Source organism: Nelumbo nucifera, chromosome 5 (genome assembly GCF_055504915.1).
Source record: "Nelumbo nucifera cultivar China Antique chromosome 5, China Antique-T2T, whole genome shotgun sequence".
NCBI classification, from domain to species: Eukaryota; Viridiplantae; Streptophyta; class Magnoliopsida; order Proteales; family Nelumbonaceae; genus Nelumbo; species Nelumbo nucifera.
The window spans coordinates 8,919,391-8,935,198 of NC_142653.1; the positions used below are offsets into that span (position 1 = coordinate 8,919,391).

General features: G+C 38.7%; 1 protein-coding gene across 2 annotated transcripts in view; it reads right to left on the minus strand.

The window, feature by feature from the left end:
* The window catches only part of HOS15 (WD-40 repeat family protein), a 44,491-nt gene that overhangs the window by 14,930 nt on the left and 13,753 nt on the right, over positions 1–15,808 (minus strand). The window contains exons 3-12 of one of the 2 annotated variants that reach the window (XM_010273069.3): positions 15,232–15,607; positions 13,827–13,921; positions 13,655–13,701; positions 3,007–3,157; positions 2,813–2,876; positions 2,426–2,584; positions 2,211–2,332; positions 1,387–1,461; positions 990–1,043; positions 824–897 (exon numbers count right to left, since the gene is read on the minus strand). In XM_010273069.3, the coding sequence (XP_010271371.1) occupies positions 824–897; positions 990–1,043; positions 1,387–1,461; positions 2,211–2,332; positions 2,426–2,584; positions 2,813–2,876; positions 3,007–3,157; positions 13,655–13,701; positions 13,827–13,921; positions 15,232–15,607 (1,217 nt within the window). Of the gene's footprint in view, positions 1–823; positions 898–989; positions 1,044–1,386; positions 1,462–2,210; positions 2,333–2,425; positions 2,585–2,812; positions 2,877–3,006; positions 3,158–13,654; positions 13,727–13,809; positions 13,922–15,231; positions 15,608–15,808 lie in introns of both variants that reach the window. The other variant, XM_088886936.1, reaches the window with a different exon arrangement.

Genomic DNA, 15,808 nt, shown 5'->3' on the forward strand with positions numbered 1-15,808 from the left:
AGTGGCTGTTGAGTTTTTTTGTCTTGATGATTTCTTATCACCTAAGATTGCATCCTATCCTTTTCCTCTAACAGATTTTTATTTATTATTGAAAAAATCATATACTGTGAAAGGCAAATCTATTTGGAAGACAATTCCTGCTGCAGTGATTGGGACCATTTGGGTTGAAAGAAACAGAAGGCTGTTCAGTAATAAAAGCAGATACGGCTCAGCCAATTAGCCTTGCTGTTGGTAAGCTGGGGTCTTAGGTATCTGTTGTAAATGAGTTCAAGAACTGGAAAACATTCCTGGTGCTGAAGTCTAAGAGCCTGCAAAAGGTTTAATGTACTTGGGTTCCCGGTTGGGGGGCAGGGCCGGTCCCCCCCCCCTCTCTGGGTGTATGTTGTATCGTTTTATGCAATAAATCCTACTTTACCTTTTTTTCAAAAAAAAAAAAACAGAAAAGATGCTTTCAAAAACAATTAACATGTTTTCACTTCCACCAAATACTCTGATTATCCCTCTTACAAGTGCTGGTTTAGAGTTTCAATGGATCATACCAAACCACATTAAAATGGCTTTGAGTCCAGGATAAAAATAAAAATAAAAAGAAGAAAAATAAGCTAATATGCATACAGTAAAAAATCTCCCTGACTATTGTACACGTCATGAAACATAATAGCAACCCACCAAAGGAAAGCATGTTTTAAAACCACAAATTCAAGAATTAATAGTTGGAGTTTTGGAAACAAGAAACACACCACATAATGTGACGAACTGATGAATACTAGTAAATGAAAAACAAAGATGCAGGCAGCTGCTCAAAAACTGGATTAATGCTTACCTTGCTAGCACTAATGGCTGATTAGGATTATTTGTACCCGGCCCAGTTGGACTCCATCTAATAGTATATATCTCCTGAAAGCAGTTAACCAATATTCATTAAAGTCGTGCATAATTCTTAAACAATCTTAAATCAGAACAACCAGGGAAGAAGAGCTGAAGATAACCTTGGCATGCTCCATCAAATCGTGCACATACTTGTCTTGCTTCATACTCCATATCTGCAACATGATTCAATGCAAATTATTAAACCAAAAACAAAAGAAAATTTTCATAAAAGCACAGCAGTGTGAAGATCTACATAGTGGTATGTTCCTCTTCTAAACTCTTGACTACAAAACTACAACATGAATATCAGTTCTTGAAAAAAGGGAAAAATATGCCTATAATCAAAACCAAAGTCCACGCAATGTACTTTAAATGCATCACAAAGGGCAAAGCTACCAACTGTTTAATTTGTGTGGCAGGAACCTCGTGCACTGGGCTACCCTTTAGTCACCTTTTATGTCATGGCACGGTAAGTAAATAAACCAGTCAAATACTTGAGTAATGAACAGCAATTACCTTTGCAGTGGAATCATCAGAGCAGGAAGCTAGCAATGAACCAGTTGGATCCCATTTGATAGCATTTACTTCACCCTAAATAAGAAAAGAAAAGGAACCAAAAGGATTAATATCTAACTACCATCACTGTTCACATGCTCTTCATAGTTGTGTTTGCTAACTGCAATGATGGCCATTTGCAATTGGAAGACAATGTGACCCAACTATAGTTGTATGATCCAGAATGCAAAGCTAAATTGATGACAGAAATTAGTATTGCCTAGTGGATTATAGTTAAATACAAACACTTCAGCCAACAGGATCTGGGTCCAGACCAAGTTACTAATGTCTGTTCACAATTTCACATATATGATAGAAGGTAGAAGTTGAATGCTAAGTACTTCTAATGACTTCCTTTACAGACTTTCACCACCTGATGATAACAATTCAGTTTATCAAGTACTAAACCAGACAAGCACAAGAGACACCAATTGTCTTTAACTAAGAAAAGAATAGTTTTTAATTCATATTCTGAACCCAGTATGGCAGTAATAACTGTCAGAAACCCAACATGACTTGCTGGCTACAAACATTTGATCTTGTACCCACCCACAATCAATTCTACTAGATAACCGCAACTCATTAAGCAGGTCACTTTAGATTTAGACACAGTTAAGAACTCAGCTGAGTGGACAGCAGGATATAATTAATCAACTCTGATTAAATAGAACATGCTTTAAGAAGAATGTATAGAAAAGCAATGATTACATAATTGACACTCTTTTACATCCAAATGATGATCAAATGGGAGTATGACGAGAACAGGGGCAACAGCAAGAAAGAACCTGATGCCCAGAAAAGGTTTTAATAGGGCGGTTCTCTCCAATCTTGCAAACATAAATCATGTTATCCGTTGAGCAAGTTGCAAAGGAGTTGCTGTTTCGCCAATCAACATCAAGTGTTGGAGCTGCAAAATTCATATTAAATACATTGGTTTCATTCAGAAATTAAGACAAATGAAAGAAATGATATATAGATGAAGAGGGAAAAACTGAGAAACCTGAGTGAAATTCAAACTGCTGTTTCCATTCCCCTGTCTTCACATCCCACACAATGGCAGTTTTGTCCACACTTCCACTAAGAAGACAATCACCTTTCTTGTTCCACTTAAGAGAGAAGATGGGTCCTTTATGCTTGTTTAGTGTACTCTTTAATTCCCCTGTGAAAAACAAATCCAGGAAATAAGAAGTAAAACTTTTGAATATCATATAGAACAACTATTGAATGTCATCTGCCTATATATTAGCAACTCCTACAAAATTCAATATCAACTAGAGAATAATACAGATTACAGGCGGAACAAGGAATTGAGTGTTTCAAGATTTCACAACCACAGATCATAAAAAAGGAGAAAAGATAAATGGAAAAAAGAGGAAACATCAAATACCATCTCTACTCCATATTCTTGCTTGTCCATCATAAGAACCAGTTGCAAGGAGTGTCCCCTCCCCCTGCATAATGGAAAGAAAAGAGTGGCACATGTTAAACAAGAACAAAACCCAAGATACAAGTAGGTTAAGAATTAATGCATGTGCGAATATGAAAAACATCAAATTGAACAGAACTAATTTGTACACTTACATTCCAATCAAGTGTGGTGACATCCTTGCTTTTCTCATTGGTTCTACCCTTAAAATGTTTCAAGACCAGCACATTAGGGGGACCATTTTGCATACTAGAGCTACAAGGTCCATCTGGAATTGTCCAAATACGCGCTGTTGAATCTCCCGACCTAGAAATTGAAGCAAAATTATAAAGCAAATTCAAGGGACAACAATGTTAACAAAATTGGGGGAGGGGCGAGGCTAAGAGTAACCAATACATGACCACCACAATCAATGAACTAGATCGATTGCAAAAGCAACAGAGACTGCTATAGATCTACACATGATTGAGTGTGTAGAATGAAATGCATGTCCTTTAGTACCAACTAAAACATCATCCACCATAGTCTGCATTGTTCATGGAATCAGGCAACCTATAAAAACAAATGCACCAATGCAAGGAAAATAATGCTTTGCATATAATCTTTCCTGAGCCCAAAAAAATGTTCCCTATACACCCCTTTGCCCAGACAAAGCATCAGAAATAGTAGTTGCACATCATTTTACCCACTGAAAAGTTACATTAAGCTCCTTTTCCAGCCATGTTCCTTTATGATATGTCCATGCTACCATATTGCCTGGTTATTGTTCCTTAGCCAGCTAACCACTACCTTAGAGTCCCCTTCGACCATGATGTCAGCATTCATTCTCTTTGCCAACATCAAACCTTGAATAGTACATTAAGCTTTTTTGCACTACTCCTGTTGAATACCCACTTCCAATAATACCTGCAAATAAAGCTAGAATAGAATCTGCCCATTTGCATATATCAAAATACTCCTCCCATACCCAAGGGGGCTGATTTCTTTGGTATACCACTCCTTTTGAAGATGTTCACGCCACCACCCCAACCCTCTTAAATATATCCTTTGCTGAAAAAAGAGCAAAGAAATTCAAACTTTCAAAGTTTTCTAGGTGGTTCCCAGCTTCTTCGTTTTACCATATAGCCTTTCCAGCTTTTGAAGTGCAGTTGTTATGATCAGGGGGCTGTTCTGCCTTGATGATTCTAGTTCTATGGTTTTACAAAATCTGTTATTCTTACAAAACATTTGCTTCTGGTTGCCATGCCCCATCAATCATATCCAATTTGCTAGAACATAATTAGAAATGAGCTCAAAAGAAAGATCCCCTATTCACCCTAAAAAAAAATGAGCCCAAAATTATAAATGGGGGGAGGTAAACTTTTTTATCAGTAATGGCAGAAAGATGACTCCTCTTTCTGCTAAACGGTTTCCTAAGATTTTGAGGACTAAACTAGGGAAGCACTTATTTCTGCTCTTAGTTGTTACAGGAAACTAAGGGGAAAAAACAAATAGTTTTCAAAAGAGTCGTTGATCCTTGGATATTATAAAGGGGATGACCTAAAGACAAGTAACTTTTTTGCATCTATTTTGAAAGAGTTACAAGTGGGATTTTCTTTTTCTTTAGATGTGTATTAACCACACTGCACATGCATTGCACATACAGAAAAAAAGAGAAAGACAAGGGTTGGGTTAGATTGGACACATACAACTGCTAGCATACATGCGCACGCACACAAACACACAAAGAAAGAGAGAAAACGATGATAGAAGTGGGAATGAGATAGATTGTAAGTGGAAAGGAGACATTTGTGAGTTGACCAAAAGGGAGTCAAAACTCTCTTTATATAAGGTAATAGATAAACACCTATATCTAATACATGATTTGTTCTCATTAACTAAGTAAAAGATGGGTTAGGTTGAAAAGACATCTCAATAGGCATTTGAGACCAAGGACTTGGGTCCACTATGATATTTATTTGGTATTAAAATAGGAAGGTAAGAACAGTTTTCACTAAAGTATGACAAAAACAATTACAGAGATTAAAGCCCATGTACACTAAGGCAACGTACAATGGGAATATACAAGAATATGAGCTCTATTAGGAATTAACTTATTATCGTAAAATAATTTATCGAAAAGAAAACAAGTTCCTGTAAATAAAAAGAGCATTGTAAGACATTCCTCCGGGCTCCATTTGTTTGCAGTGCAATTTCATTTGCACTAGACAAATGCATGGGAATGCAAATGAAAAGAGTGCAATTTGTGGCTTAATTTTGCTTTGGGTTTTACTTTACTTGGCTTCAGGTTTTAGTTCGCTTCATCTACATTACAAACAAACAAACAAGTGACAGTCGAAACAAAAATGTTAGAATTTGCACTTCCATATTTTTGCACCAATGGATATGTGATGCAACTTATTATTATGCCCCAAGAAACACAAAATCATTTTCAAAGGAGAAGACAAATGAAACCACATTTAAACTCATCAGTGGGCTTCCAACAACTATTTTGGTAATTGAACTTCCTAACAGCTAGCTTTGCCTTAAATGCTCCATCTACATTTTTCTCTATATAAAGCAATGTAATCTGAAGCAAGAGGCATCCCAATTTTTACCTTTCTTTTGTGGACCTAAGAGCCTTGTTTTGAGAGCGAGTAAATTAACCAACCTCTAGGGTGAGTACACCCCAAGTTATCCGGTCCCACTTAGCCACCACAAACAAAAAGATCCCCCACCCTCCACACCACTTCACTCCATAGGTGTAGAGGAAGCCCAAAAATCTGGACCCAATCAATTTCTGAGCATTGTGCCTGTAAACAACATCCTCACCAAGATCTCCATGGTTCTAAACAAAAATAATCAGAATCTAGATTCCACGCACCTTCTGGATGCAGTCAGCCTCCCCTTCAATGGGAAAATCACAAACTTGACTTCTTAGAACTTTCACACTCTTACAATGAAGGGTACATTCTATTTTCTAGTTGCCCACCTTTGAACCTCCATCACCAAGAAGTCTTTCTTGTAGAACATACCCAAGAGTCACCCATTTAAAGGCCCGCTTTTTTTGGCTTCATCATCGACCTCAAGGCATAAGTCTTTTTTTGTTAGCCTTAAGTAAGCATCCACCACCAGCTGACCATTGTTGGGGCATTGCTGCTTCCAAACACTTCTTTTTATCAACTTTTTTATCATCTCTACCCATCAATAAAATTTTGCTTTTGATGATTACTAATAAGCTTTTTTTGTTACCATTTTACCTTCCCTGTTGTCCTCTTCCAGCCTTGCCCTTTCTGAGTCTCCATTCTTCCTTCCTAGTTCCCCTACTCCAATCAACAATCCTCGCTGATAGTTTTGTACCAAACCCCCACACCTATTGACTCATTTTCTGTTCCAAACATAGAAAACATAGATGAGTCCCAAGGTCAGCCAACTGCTTAGCAGATGCATTAGAAGGATATGGATCTCTATGGTTCCTCAAAGAATTTCCTTCTTCATTTGAGACGCAGCTTCTTTTAACACTTGTGATATCTTAAAGAAGAAAAGACTTGGATGGTGGTGTCTCTCCCACCGTGTTTGCATTATGTGCTTTGAGAGTGGGGAATCTACTGGGCACCTTTTAATAAAATGCAAAGTAGCTCACAGCTTGTGGCAATTTCTGCTTGACTAGGGCCCGTTTGGCGCGTCTTTTTGGGAAGATCTTCTGGTAGCTCTGACAGTCAAAAGACGCATTGAGCTTTTGCATGAAGATCTGAGCAGCCCGAAGCACGTTTGGCAGACGCACGTCTTTCCGTGTCTTTCCACGCGAGAATAAAACGCAGAAGACGCGAAAAGCTTCATTTGGAGCTTCCCTAAATCAGCCCAAAATGGGCTTTTCGCATCTTTTCGACACTCTGGCTTTTGGCGGCTAGATCTTCCACGAGCCAAACAGAAATAGACCGAAAATCGGTCTGTCCAGCTTGTAAACAGCCGAAAGACTGTGCGGAAAGACGTGCCAAACGGGCCCTTAATATTTTAAGGCAGCTTTTATTGAGTTCCCCTTAATTCTGTTTGTGAGTTCATTTCCCAACGGAAAGGTAGGAAGATGGGTGATCGAGGCAAGGTTTTTTACTTTTTTTAACACAGGAGTTCATGCAATCATGTGGTGTCTATGGAAAGACAGAAATAAAAGAACTTTCAAAAGAAATCATCCTCTGAAGACTCTTTAAGAAACAGAATTCTAACTCAACATATTTCTTGGACGTTGACTAACAAGGCATTCTCAGTTTATAGATTTGGGAACTTACATAGACATTTGCTAGAAATCCTTCTTTCCTTTCCAGTTGACCCTCACCCTTCCATCACCCCTAGGATCGAAAGCGCTTTTGTTTTAAGATTCGATAGAAGCCTAAGAAAGGCCCCACAAGACCTTCCTTCAGCAGCTGGAATTGGAGGAGTCATCTACAATCCAGTTGGGAACATTTTTTTAGTTGCCCTGTTTCTGCTCAAGATGCCTCAGAGGCAGAAGTTCAGGTGGATCACCAGGAGTTTAAATGTTCTTGCAAGAAATATATGACAGCTCAGAGTTTCTTCATTGCAGCTTCAGGTGGATCCCCAAGAGTTTAAATGTTCTAGTAGATGCTTTAGCTAAAAATGGGGTGGGAAGGGAGTCTTTGTACAGTACAAATTCTTATGCTATAGCTTGAGTAGGCTTCTGGTTTTTTTTCCTTTTTTTTTTTTGGAAGCCCCGTACTGCAGAAGAATCCCCTACCCTAAATTTGGGACACATAGGAAGTATAAAAGGAGAATTTGTCATTTTTATGGGAAGGCTAGAAAGGTCTAGGAGTGGTAACGGGGTGATTGGCACAAATTGTTATACATATCATTCCTTCATTTACAAATAATAAAAGCTTCCATGAAGTCAGATCTACATATAGAAAGTGTAAGAATAGAATGGAAACCTCCAGAGCTAAATACGCTGAAGCTGAACCTTGATGGCAGCTCATTTCGCAATCCGGGGAGAGCAAAGGCATAGGGGATGTCTTTACTCTTTAGAAACCATCAAGGAGTAGTAGTGGCTTTGTTCTCAGGACCAATTGGTTTTGGAGACTTGATTCAGGTTACAAGGATTGAAACTAGCAGTACAATGAGGAGTTAGAGAGCTGGAAGTTGAAGGAAATTCACTTTTGGTCATTTCTTGAGCTAAGCAAATCAACTCAGCACCATGAAAATATAGATTTGCATTCAGGGAAATTGATCTCAGTAGAAATAACTAATAGCAGATTTAGTCGAGTTTCTTGTGAAAGGAAAGAGGGGGAAGATGAAGATTTCAGCAGAAGAGAAGAAAGGAGAAGAAGAAAAGAGTAGGAAGTCAACCAGGATTCAGAATTAACCCTAGCCACCTACCTCTCATTATATTTATACTTAACTTAAAGGATGAGATATTACAAGGACGCCCTTAGTAGGGCGACTACTAATATAGCTGAACAGTCACAACTTAAAAAAACATAAACTAATGGGCCTAAAGCCAACAACTTCCTAACTAAATAAAAAACAACTCGGACCAACTCAACACTCCCCCTCAAGTTGGGAGTAAATGTCACACATTCCCAACTTGCACAGATCATGCTCCAGCTTGTTCTTTGCAACACCTTTTGTGAGAACATCAGCGAGCTGCAGATCAAAAGCAATGTATGGAGGACAAACTTCTCCAGAAATTACCCTTTCTCTGATAAAGTGTCTATCCACTTCAATATGCTTAGTTCGGTCATGTTGGATTGGGTTATGAACAATGTTAATTGCTGCCTGGCTATCACAGTATAGCATCATAGGTTCTTCTGCCTGTACACCAATTTCTTCTAATAGGGAACGGATCCAGAGAAGTTCTGAAACTCCATGTGCCATGGCCCTATATTCAGCTTCAGCACTTGATCTTGCCACCACTGTTTGTTTCTTACTCTTCCATGAGACAAGGTTACCCCCCCAACAAGGCAAGAATCCTGTCAACTGCCTCCCAATGCTAGACTCATGGAACATGCATGTATTGACTTACTGCATAGGAAATGTCCGGTCTTGTCATACACAAGTATAGCAGCCGACCCACAAGTCTCTGATATCTCCCAACATCCTTTATTGATTCACCTTCTAATGCATTGATTTTATGGTTTTGATCAATAAGGGTGTTGATTGCCTTTGTTCCAAGCTTCCCTATCTCTTGAAGAAGATCCAAGACGTACTTCCTTTGAGAGATAAAAATTCCATATTTTGATCTTGCAACTTCAATGCCTAAGAAGTATCTCAGTTCTCCAAGATCCCTAATTTCAAATTCTTTATGTAGGTTCCTTTTCAGACAATCAATCTCACTTAGATCATTCCCGATGACAACAATAACATCCACATAAACAATTAGAACTGACACCAAAGATCCCCTTCGCTTCACAAATAAGGTGTGATCGGATTGAGTCTGAGTGTAGCCAAAAGCAATCAAGGCCTTTCTAAATCTGTCAAACCATGCTCCGGGAGATTGTTTCAAGCCATAAAGTGACTTCTTAAGCCTGTATACCTTTCCCTTTTCAATATCATTGTAAAAACCAACAGGAAGATCCATATACACTTCTTCTTGCAAATCCCCATTTAGGAAAGCATTCTTCACATCAAGTTGAAACAAGGGCCAAGAGTATGAGGCAGCAAGAGAAAGAAATATCCGAACAGAGGTCATCTTTGCAACTGGTGCAAAGGTCTCTAAGTAATCATGCCATAGGTCTGTGTGTACCCTTTTGCAACAAGTCTTGCCTTGTACCTTTCTATACTTCCATCTGCCTTATATTTTACTATGTAAACCCATCTGCATCAAGAGAGGAAAGAAAAACACGATAGGAAGGAAAAAGTCCACTGTAGGATAAGTACTGTGAAATACAATGAGCAGTACACTTTCTCTTCCCTTTTCTGAGAGCAATAGAGTGATCAAGGTTATCTGTAGCAATGTTAGTAGAATCAATGGGTACTGAAACAGTAGCGGGACCAAGACGAATACCTGAATCCATGTCATCCGAATCTGGAGTCTCCAAGGAATCAACAAAAAGTGATGTGAGTTCTGCTATAGTGGAACCAACCTCCTTGTGAAGTCTCTGTCGTAAGTAATGCTGAGAAACAGAATGCAAAGGAGGTGGCAAGGTAGGTGACATAGGGTGGTGGTCAAGCACAGGAGTAGACACAGGGACTGGAACTAGGAGAGGAATAGACTATTGACTCACTTCCCCAAAACACTCCCCCTGAGAAGGATTCTTTGAGAAGAAGTACGTGGATTCAAAAAAGGTGACATCCATGGTAACATACCAGCTCCCAGAGACTGGATCATAGCAGCAATACCCTTTTTGATTCTCTACATATCCAAGGAAAACACACTTCTTTGCCTTGGGATCAAGCTTCGAACGGTGAGGACCAAGGATATGTACAAAACAGACACACCCAAACACCCTGAGAGGAATATGAAACATCTCCCCCTGAGGAAAAAGGAGACTGAATGGGGTGCTGAATCCAAGTATACGAGAGGGCACCCTGTTCATCAGATATACTGCTGTGAGAACTACATCACCCCAAAACCGAACTGGAACTGTAGATGTGATCATCGTGCTTCTTGCAATATCAACAATGTGTCTGTTCTTCCTTTCTACAACACCATTCTACTGTGGACTATAGGGACAACTGCTCTGATGGACAACACTATATTCTAACAGATATGAGGCAAGGTGTCTTTCAAAATATTCCCTGGCATTGTCGGATCTGAACACCTTTATTCTTGTTCCAAACTGTGTTAGTACCATCTGATGAAATTGCCTCACCAAGGATGGTACTTCATCGCGGGATCTCATCAGGTAAATCCACGAGTATCATGAGAAATCATCCACAAATAAGAGAAAATATCGATAGCCTCCCATAGAAGGAACATGGTAAGGGCCCCACACATCCGAATGAATAACATCAAAAGAATAACATCTTTTATTACTAGGTTTAAATGAATGTCTACAATGCTTTCCAAGTTGACAACCTTCACACTCCAGACTTGAAAAACTAACAGACTCAAAAAGTTTTGGAACCAAAAAACTCAAAGAAGAAAAAGGTAAATGGCCCAAACGATTATGCCAAAGCATAATTTGACCCACAGACCCTGACTCACTATCCCTACTGACATGATGGATCTGATGAGGAAGTACATCCAAGAGGTAGATTCCATTTACTTCACGACCACTCCCAGTCGTCCTCTTTGAATCTAGATACTGCAAAATACAATGACCAGGAGAAAAAATTACTGAGCAGTTCAAGTTCTTAGTCAAACTACTAACAGAAAACAAATTAGTGCCCAATCTGGGAACATGAAGGATGGAGGGTAGAGAAATAGAATCACTAATCTTAACAGATCCCTTCCAAGCAATAGGAACATGGGATCCATTAGTTGTAGAGACCCTATCTCTGCCAAAACAGAACTGGTAAGTTGAAAAAATAGTAGAGCTCTGGGTCATGTGCTCTGAGGCTCCAAAATCTATAATCCAAAGAGGTCCCTCCTTACCTGAAGTAGAAACATAATTTGCAGTGACGTGTGAACTACTTGTGTAAGCAAAGAAAGTAGAGTGGACTCCACTAGTGCCACCTGTAACTTGTTGTCCGCTTGCGGCTGAACTGGAACTGGTTGTATCCCGCTGGTTCAGAAGTAGCCCATACCTCTCAAGTTCGGCCCTTACTACAGCAGTTGCAACAAACTCCAAAGAAGTTGTAGTAGGAGGGGCCAGAATGTCACCAGTAACTGCCATGTGTGCATTTCCCTTCTTATTTTTCAATCTACTCAGAAGCTTCCAGCAAGTATCTCTTGTGTGTTTAGGCTTCTTACAGTAGTCACAGATCAAATCTCTTTTATCTTCCATCTTGACTTCACTGCCACCCCGATCTCCACTTTGTTTAGGTTTCACAGCACTTACCATGACAGACTGATCAGGAATAAGGTTTTTCATCATCACATCTCTCCTGCACTCCTCCCTTGACACAAAGGCATATGCCTGGGAGAGAGTAACACTGTCCCTGGAAAGGTGTTGTCGTGCAATATCATACTCAGGATTAAGGCCAGCAAAAATTCAAACACCCTTACTTCTCTAGATGTTTCTGATAGGTAGTTGCATCCTTAGTGGTTTCCCAAGCAAATGTCTCTAAATGGTCAATCTCCTGCCACAGGGTTTTAAGGGCTGAAAAATAGGCCGCAACAGGTCTATCTCTCTGCCTTGTAGAAATAATTTGATTTCTCAACTGATAAGCCCTAGCAACATTCTCCCTCTGTGAATAGGTTTCTGCAACCCCATCCCATATTTCCTTAGCTGTATTTGCCCACAAAATTTTTACTTACATGGGGCAACATGGAATTACACAACCAAGTCATCACCATATAATTCTCCTGCACCCACCGGGAGTTGCTAGTTTCAGGTTTCACCTCTTCACCAGTGATGTACCCTAATTTCCCATGAGCACCAATGGCCATCTTTGCAGATTGTGACCATTCTAAGTAATTTGCACCATCCAACCTAACTGTAGTAATGGTCCCAGCCCCGAAAGGGTCTCCAGCACCTCCTCTCACTGGTCTCATTTCACTCCCGGGCTTATTTTCAACTCTGTGACCCTCCATGCTTCTCAAAAAATGTAAAGAAAATAACTGAAATTTGCAACAAGATCAAACAAAACACTTTTTGGAACCAACACCACCTTTCTGGTGTCCTAGACTTTCTTCCCACAAAAGATTCCTTTTCTGTAGGACGGGAGAAGAGAGAGAAGAGGCAGCTGCTCTCTCTAGAAGCCTCCAAATCAGGCAGGACTTGAATCGCCCCATACAAAAAACTCCAAGGAACCCTAAAAAATTAGGATACCACTTCCTAGATCAAAATTGAAGAGTCCAACAGAAACAGAACTATTCCCCTTTCTCCAGTTTTTCCTGATTTTGATGAGAAACCCTAAACCAGCTACAGGGCACACAGATCCACAAAAAAATTCAAAAATTGGGCTTACCTGAGAGTTTCGATCAGACTCTTAAATCACCATGCAGCCGGTCGATCTAGGGTTGTATGAGAGAATAACTTCAAGGAACCTTCAGCCCGCTCTGATACCAAATAGAAATAACTAATTGCAGATTTAGTCGAGTTTCTTGTGAAAGGAAAGAGGGGGAAGATAAAGATTTCAGCAGTAGAGAAGAAAGGAGAAGAAGAAAAGAGTAGGAAATCAACCAGGATTCAGAATTAAACCTAGCAGCCTACCTTTCATTATATTTATACTTAACTTAAAGGATGAAATATTACAAGGATGCCCTTAGTAGGGCGGCTACTAATATAGCTGAACAGTCACAACTTAAAAAAACATAAACTAATGAGCCTAAAGCCCAACAACTTCCTAACTAAATAAAAAACAACTCGGACCAACTCAACAATCTCCTTGCAAAGAGGTTTAGTTCTAAATATGGCTGGATAAAAAATACAACAAATGGATGGGCAAATGTTCTAGCAAAACAAGGAGCTGATAGACCTACTTTATTTTGGGCAAAGTTGTAATTTGATGTAATCTAGGCTACTGAATAGACCTGTTCAAGGGCTGAGCTTCAGGCCCAACTTTACACCATTTTGGCAAAAGCCAAGCCCAAGACCGGCCCAGGTCTACTACTGAATTGCTAAAACACTTCTACTTTGTTTCAGTTACTTAATAAGTGAAATTAATTTGCTGATAAAAAAGTTCTCACCATATTATTGAACAAAGAAAGAGAGAGTAAGATTTAAATTGCAAGGGCATGAAAGATGAAAGCAACAGATATGTACCCACCCTGATGCTAAAAGTGAACCAGCTGGACTCCATGCACAAGCAAAAACCTGTAAAAACAAGCAAGGGGAGAATCTTTATGAAAAGCAATAGAAAGCATACTGGTATAGAATTAATAAAAAAGCATAAAATGTGAACTGGAGGAAGAAAGAAAATACATGAGGCAACACCGAACCTCAGAAGTATGTCCTTCCAAAATAGCTACATCGGAGCTAGGAATTTCGCAAGGCAAAGATGGGGAGTTTACACATATATCCATTGGTTCTGGCCCTAGCAAACAGATCAAAAAAATATTTGATAATTTCCCATACAAGAGTATTAATATGTGAGTAGTCAGAATGAAAGTATGCATGCATATATAAATTTTTGGAGAAATTTGTAAAGTACAATTGTATTAAGTCAAAAGTGCATATATTTTATATCTAGATGCTTGTTAAATCCATGAAGGTTTTGTGATTCTCCAAGAGAAGATGCATTATCAGAAGAAATTGGAGTTACCTATGCAAACATGCGAAACAAATACCTATTTAATTACCAGATACAAATCCTGCCTTGATTGGAAGGGTTAATTAAGCTAGATTTTTTATTTTCAAAATTAAGAAACACTAAATAGAATAGAGAAGAAAAATTGATGAATATTTATTAGGGAATAGCTTCCAAAGGCTAGAACAAAAACAAATTATGGGGACAAATGAGAAAATGATGTGAGGGAAAGGATAGAGAGAGAACCAAAAAATGAGGACTCACATAATATATTTAGGCATACAGCTCTCTTCCTTCATATCCCCCCCTAATTTAAAAAGTAAAGGGTTTTATTTCTATTTTTTGAAAAATAAATTGCTTATTCTAAAAATATCTTTCCATCTAATTCAGCAACTTAAAACATAATGCCAATGTATCCCTACTCGATGAAATCATGAAAATGTTAAAATGTGCGTAGTTAGCAGAAGCCCTACCCCATATAACCTCAATTAAAGACAAAAGTACATTGAGTAAAAATTATATTTAAAGCATGTATAAAGTAGTTTAGACAACCAAATGAAATCAAATGCACAAAGAATTGTTTCAGAGTTCTTAGGATGTCTACTACAAACAAACAAACAAACAAACAAAATTTCTCAGGATGTGAATTTAGATACCCATGGAATTAAGGAGAAAAATTGAATGGCATTCTGCCAAAGCTACGACTCCACCCCAAAGGTGACATGGTCAGTCTTTATAAATTATAATTATAGACCTAATTAGTGAGGGGAAGCTACCATAAAGCTGCTTTCAAAAGAAACATGGTCAGCCTTTATAATTAGAAACTAATCAGAAAAAAGCCTTCCCCAATACATGGATCTTGCGTAAGCAAGTTTACACAAGATCCATGCATGAATGATATTGTTTCTAATTACTGCATAGCTGAACAAATAAGGATTCTATTTTCTAATTAGAAACCTAACCTAAAAGGCTCAAATTGTCAATATTTCTTACGTTTCAGTTGGCTAAAAAGCCACCATACCAAGCTAGGATTTGGTAGGTCCAAATATTGGGGAATAACTCAAGAGTCTCTGGACAGATAGGATCATATAGTTTACCTCCACAAACTCCATTGTCTTCCGGTTTGATGGTACTCTTATCTTCACGATCTCTAATTTGTTCTCTATCAATGTGATCCTCATGCTGCTTTTCCTTCTCTTTTTCCCTTTCTCGCTCCTTGTCCTTTTCTATCCTCTCCCTATCCTTTTCCCGTTCTTTTTCCTTTTCTTGTCTTTCCTTCTCTCTTTCTCGCCCTCGTTCTCGTTCATGTTCCCGATCAAGCTCCTTATCCTTTTCTTTTTCCTTATCCTTTGCCCTCTCCTTTTGAAGATTCTCTTTTTTCTCTTTTATAATTTGACGCAGTTCATAGACATCTTTTGTAATAAGATCCAAAGGTTGAAGGAAGGAGAAGTCATCATCCACATCTGCATCACTCTGGAAAGCTTAAAACAAGCAAGAATCAACATAAAAACCTTCGAAATTTATCAAAGTAAGATGCATAAGCCAACCCCGAAATAGTTAGGATTAAGACAGTTGAGTATCAGGTTAAGATGCTTATCTTTGATTTTTTTTTATAATATAAGTTACATCTTTCTTTGATAGAGAACTGAATTTTTAGAAGCAATTAATTACAAG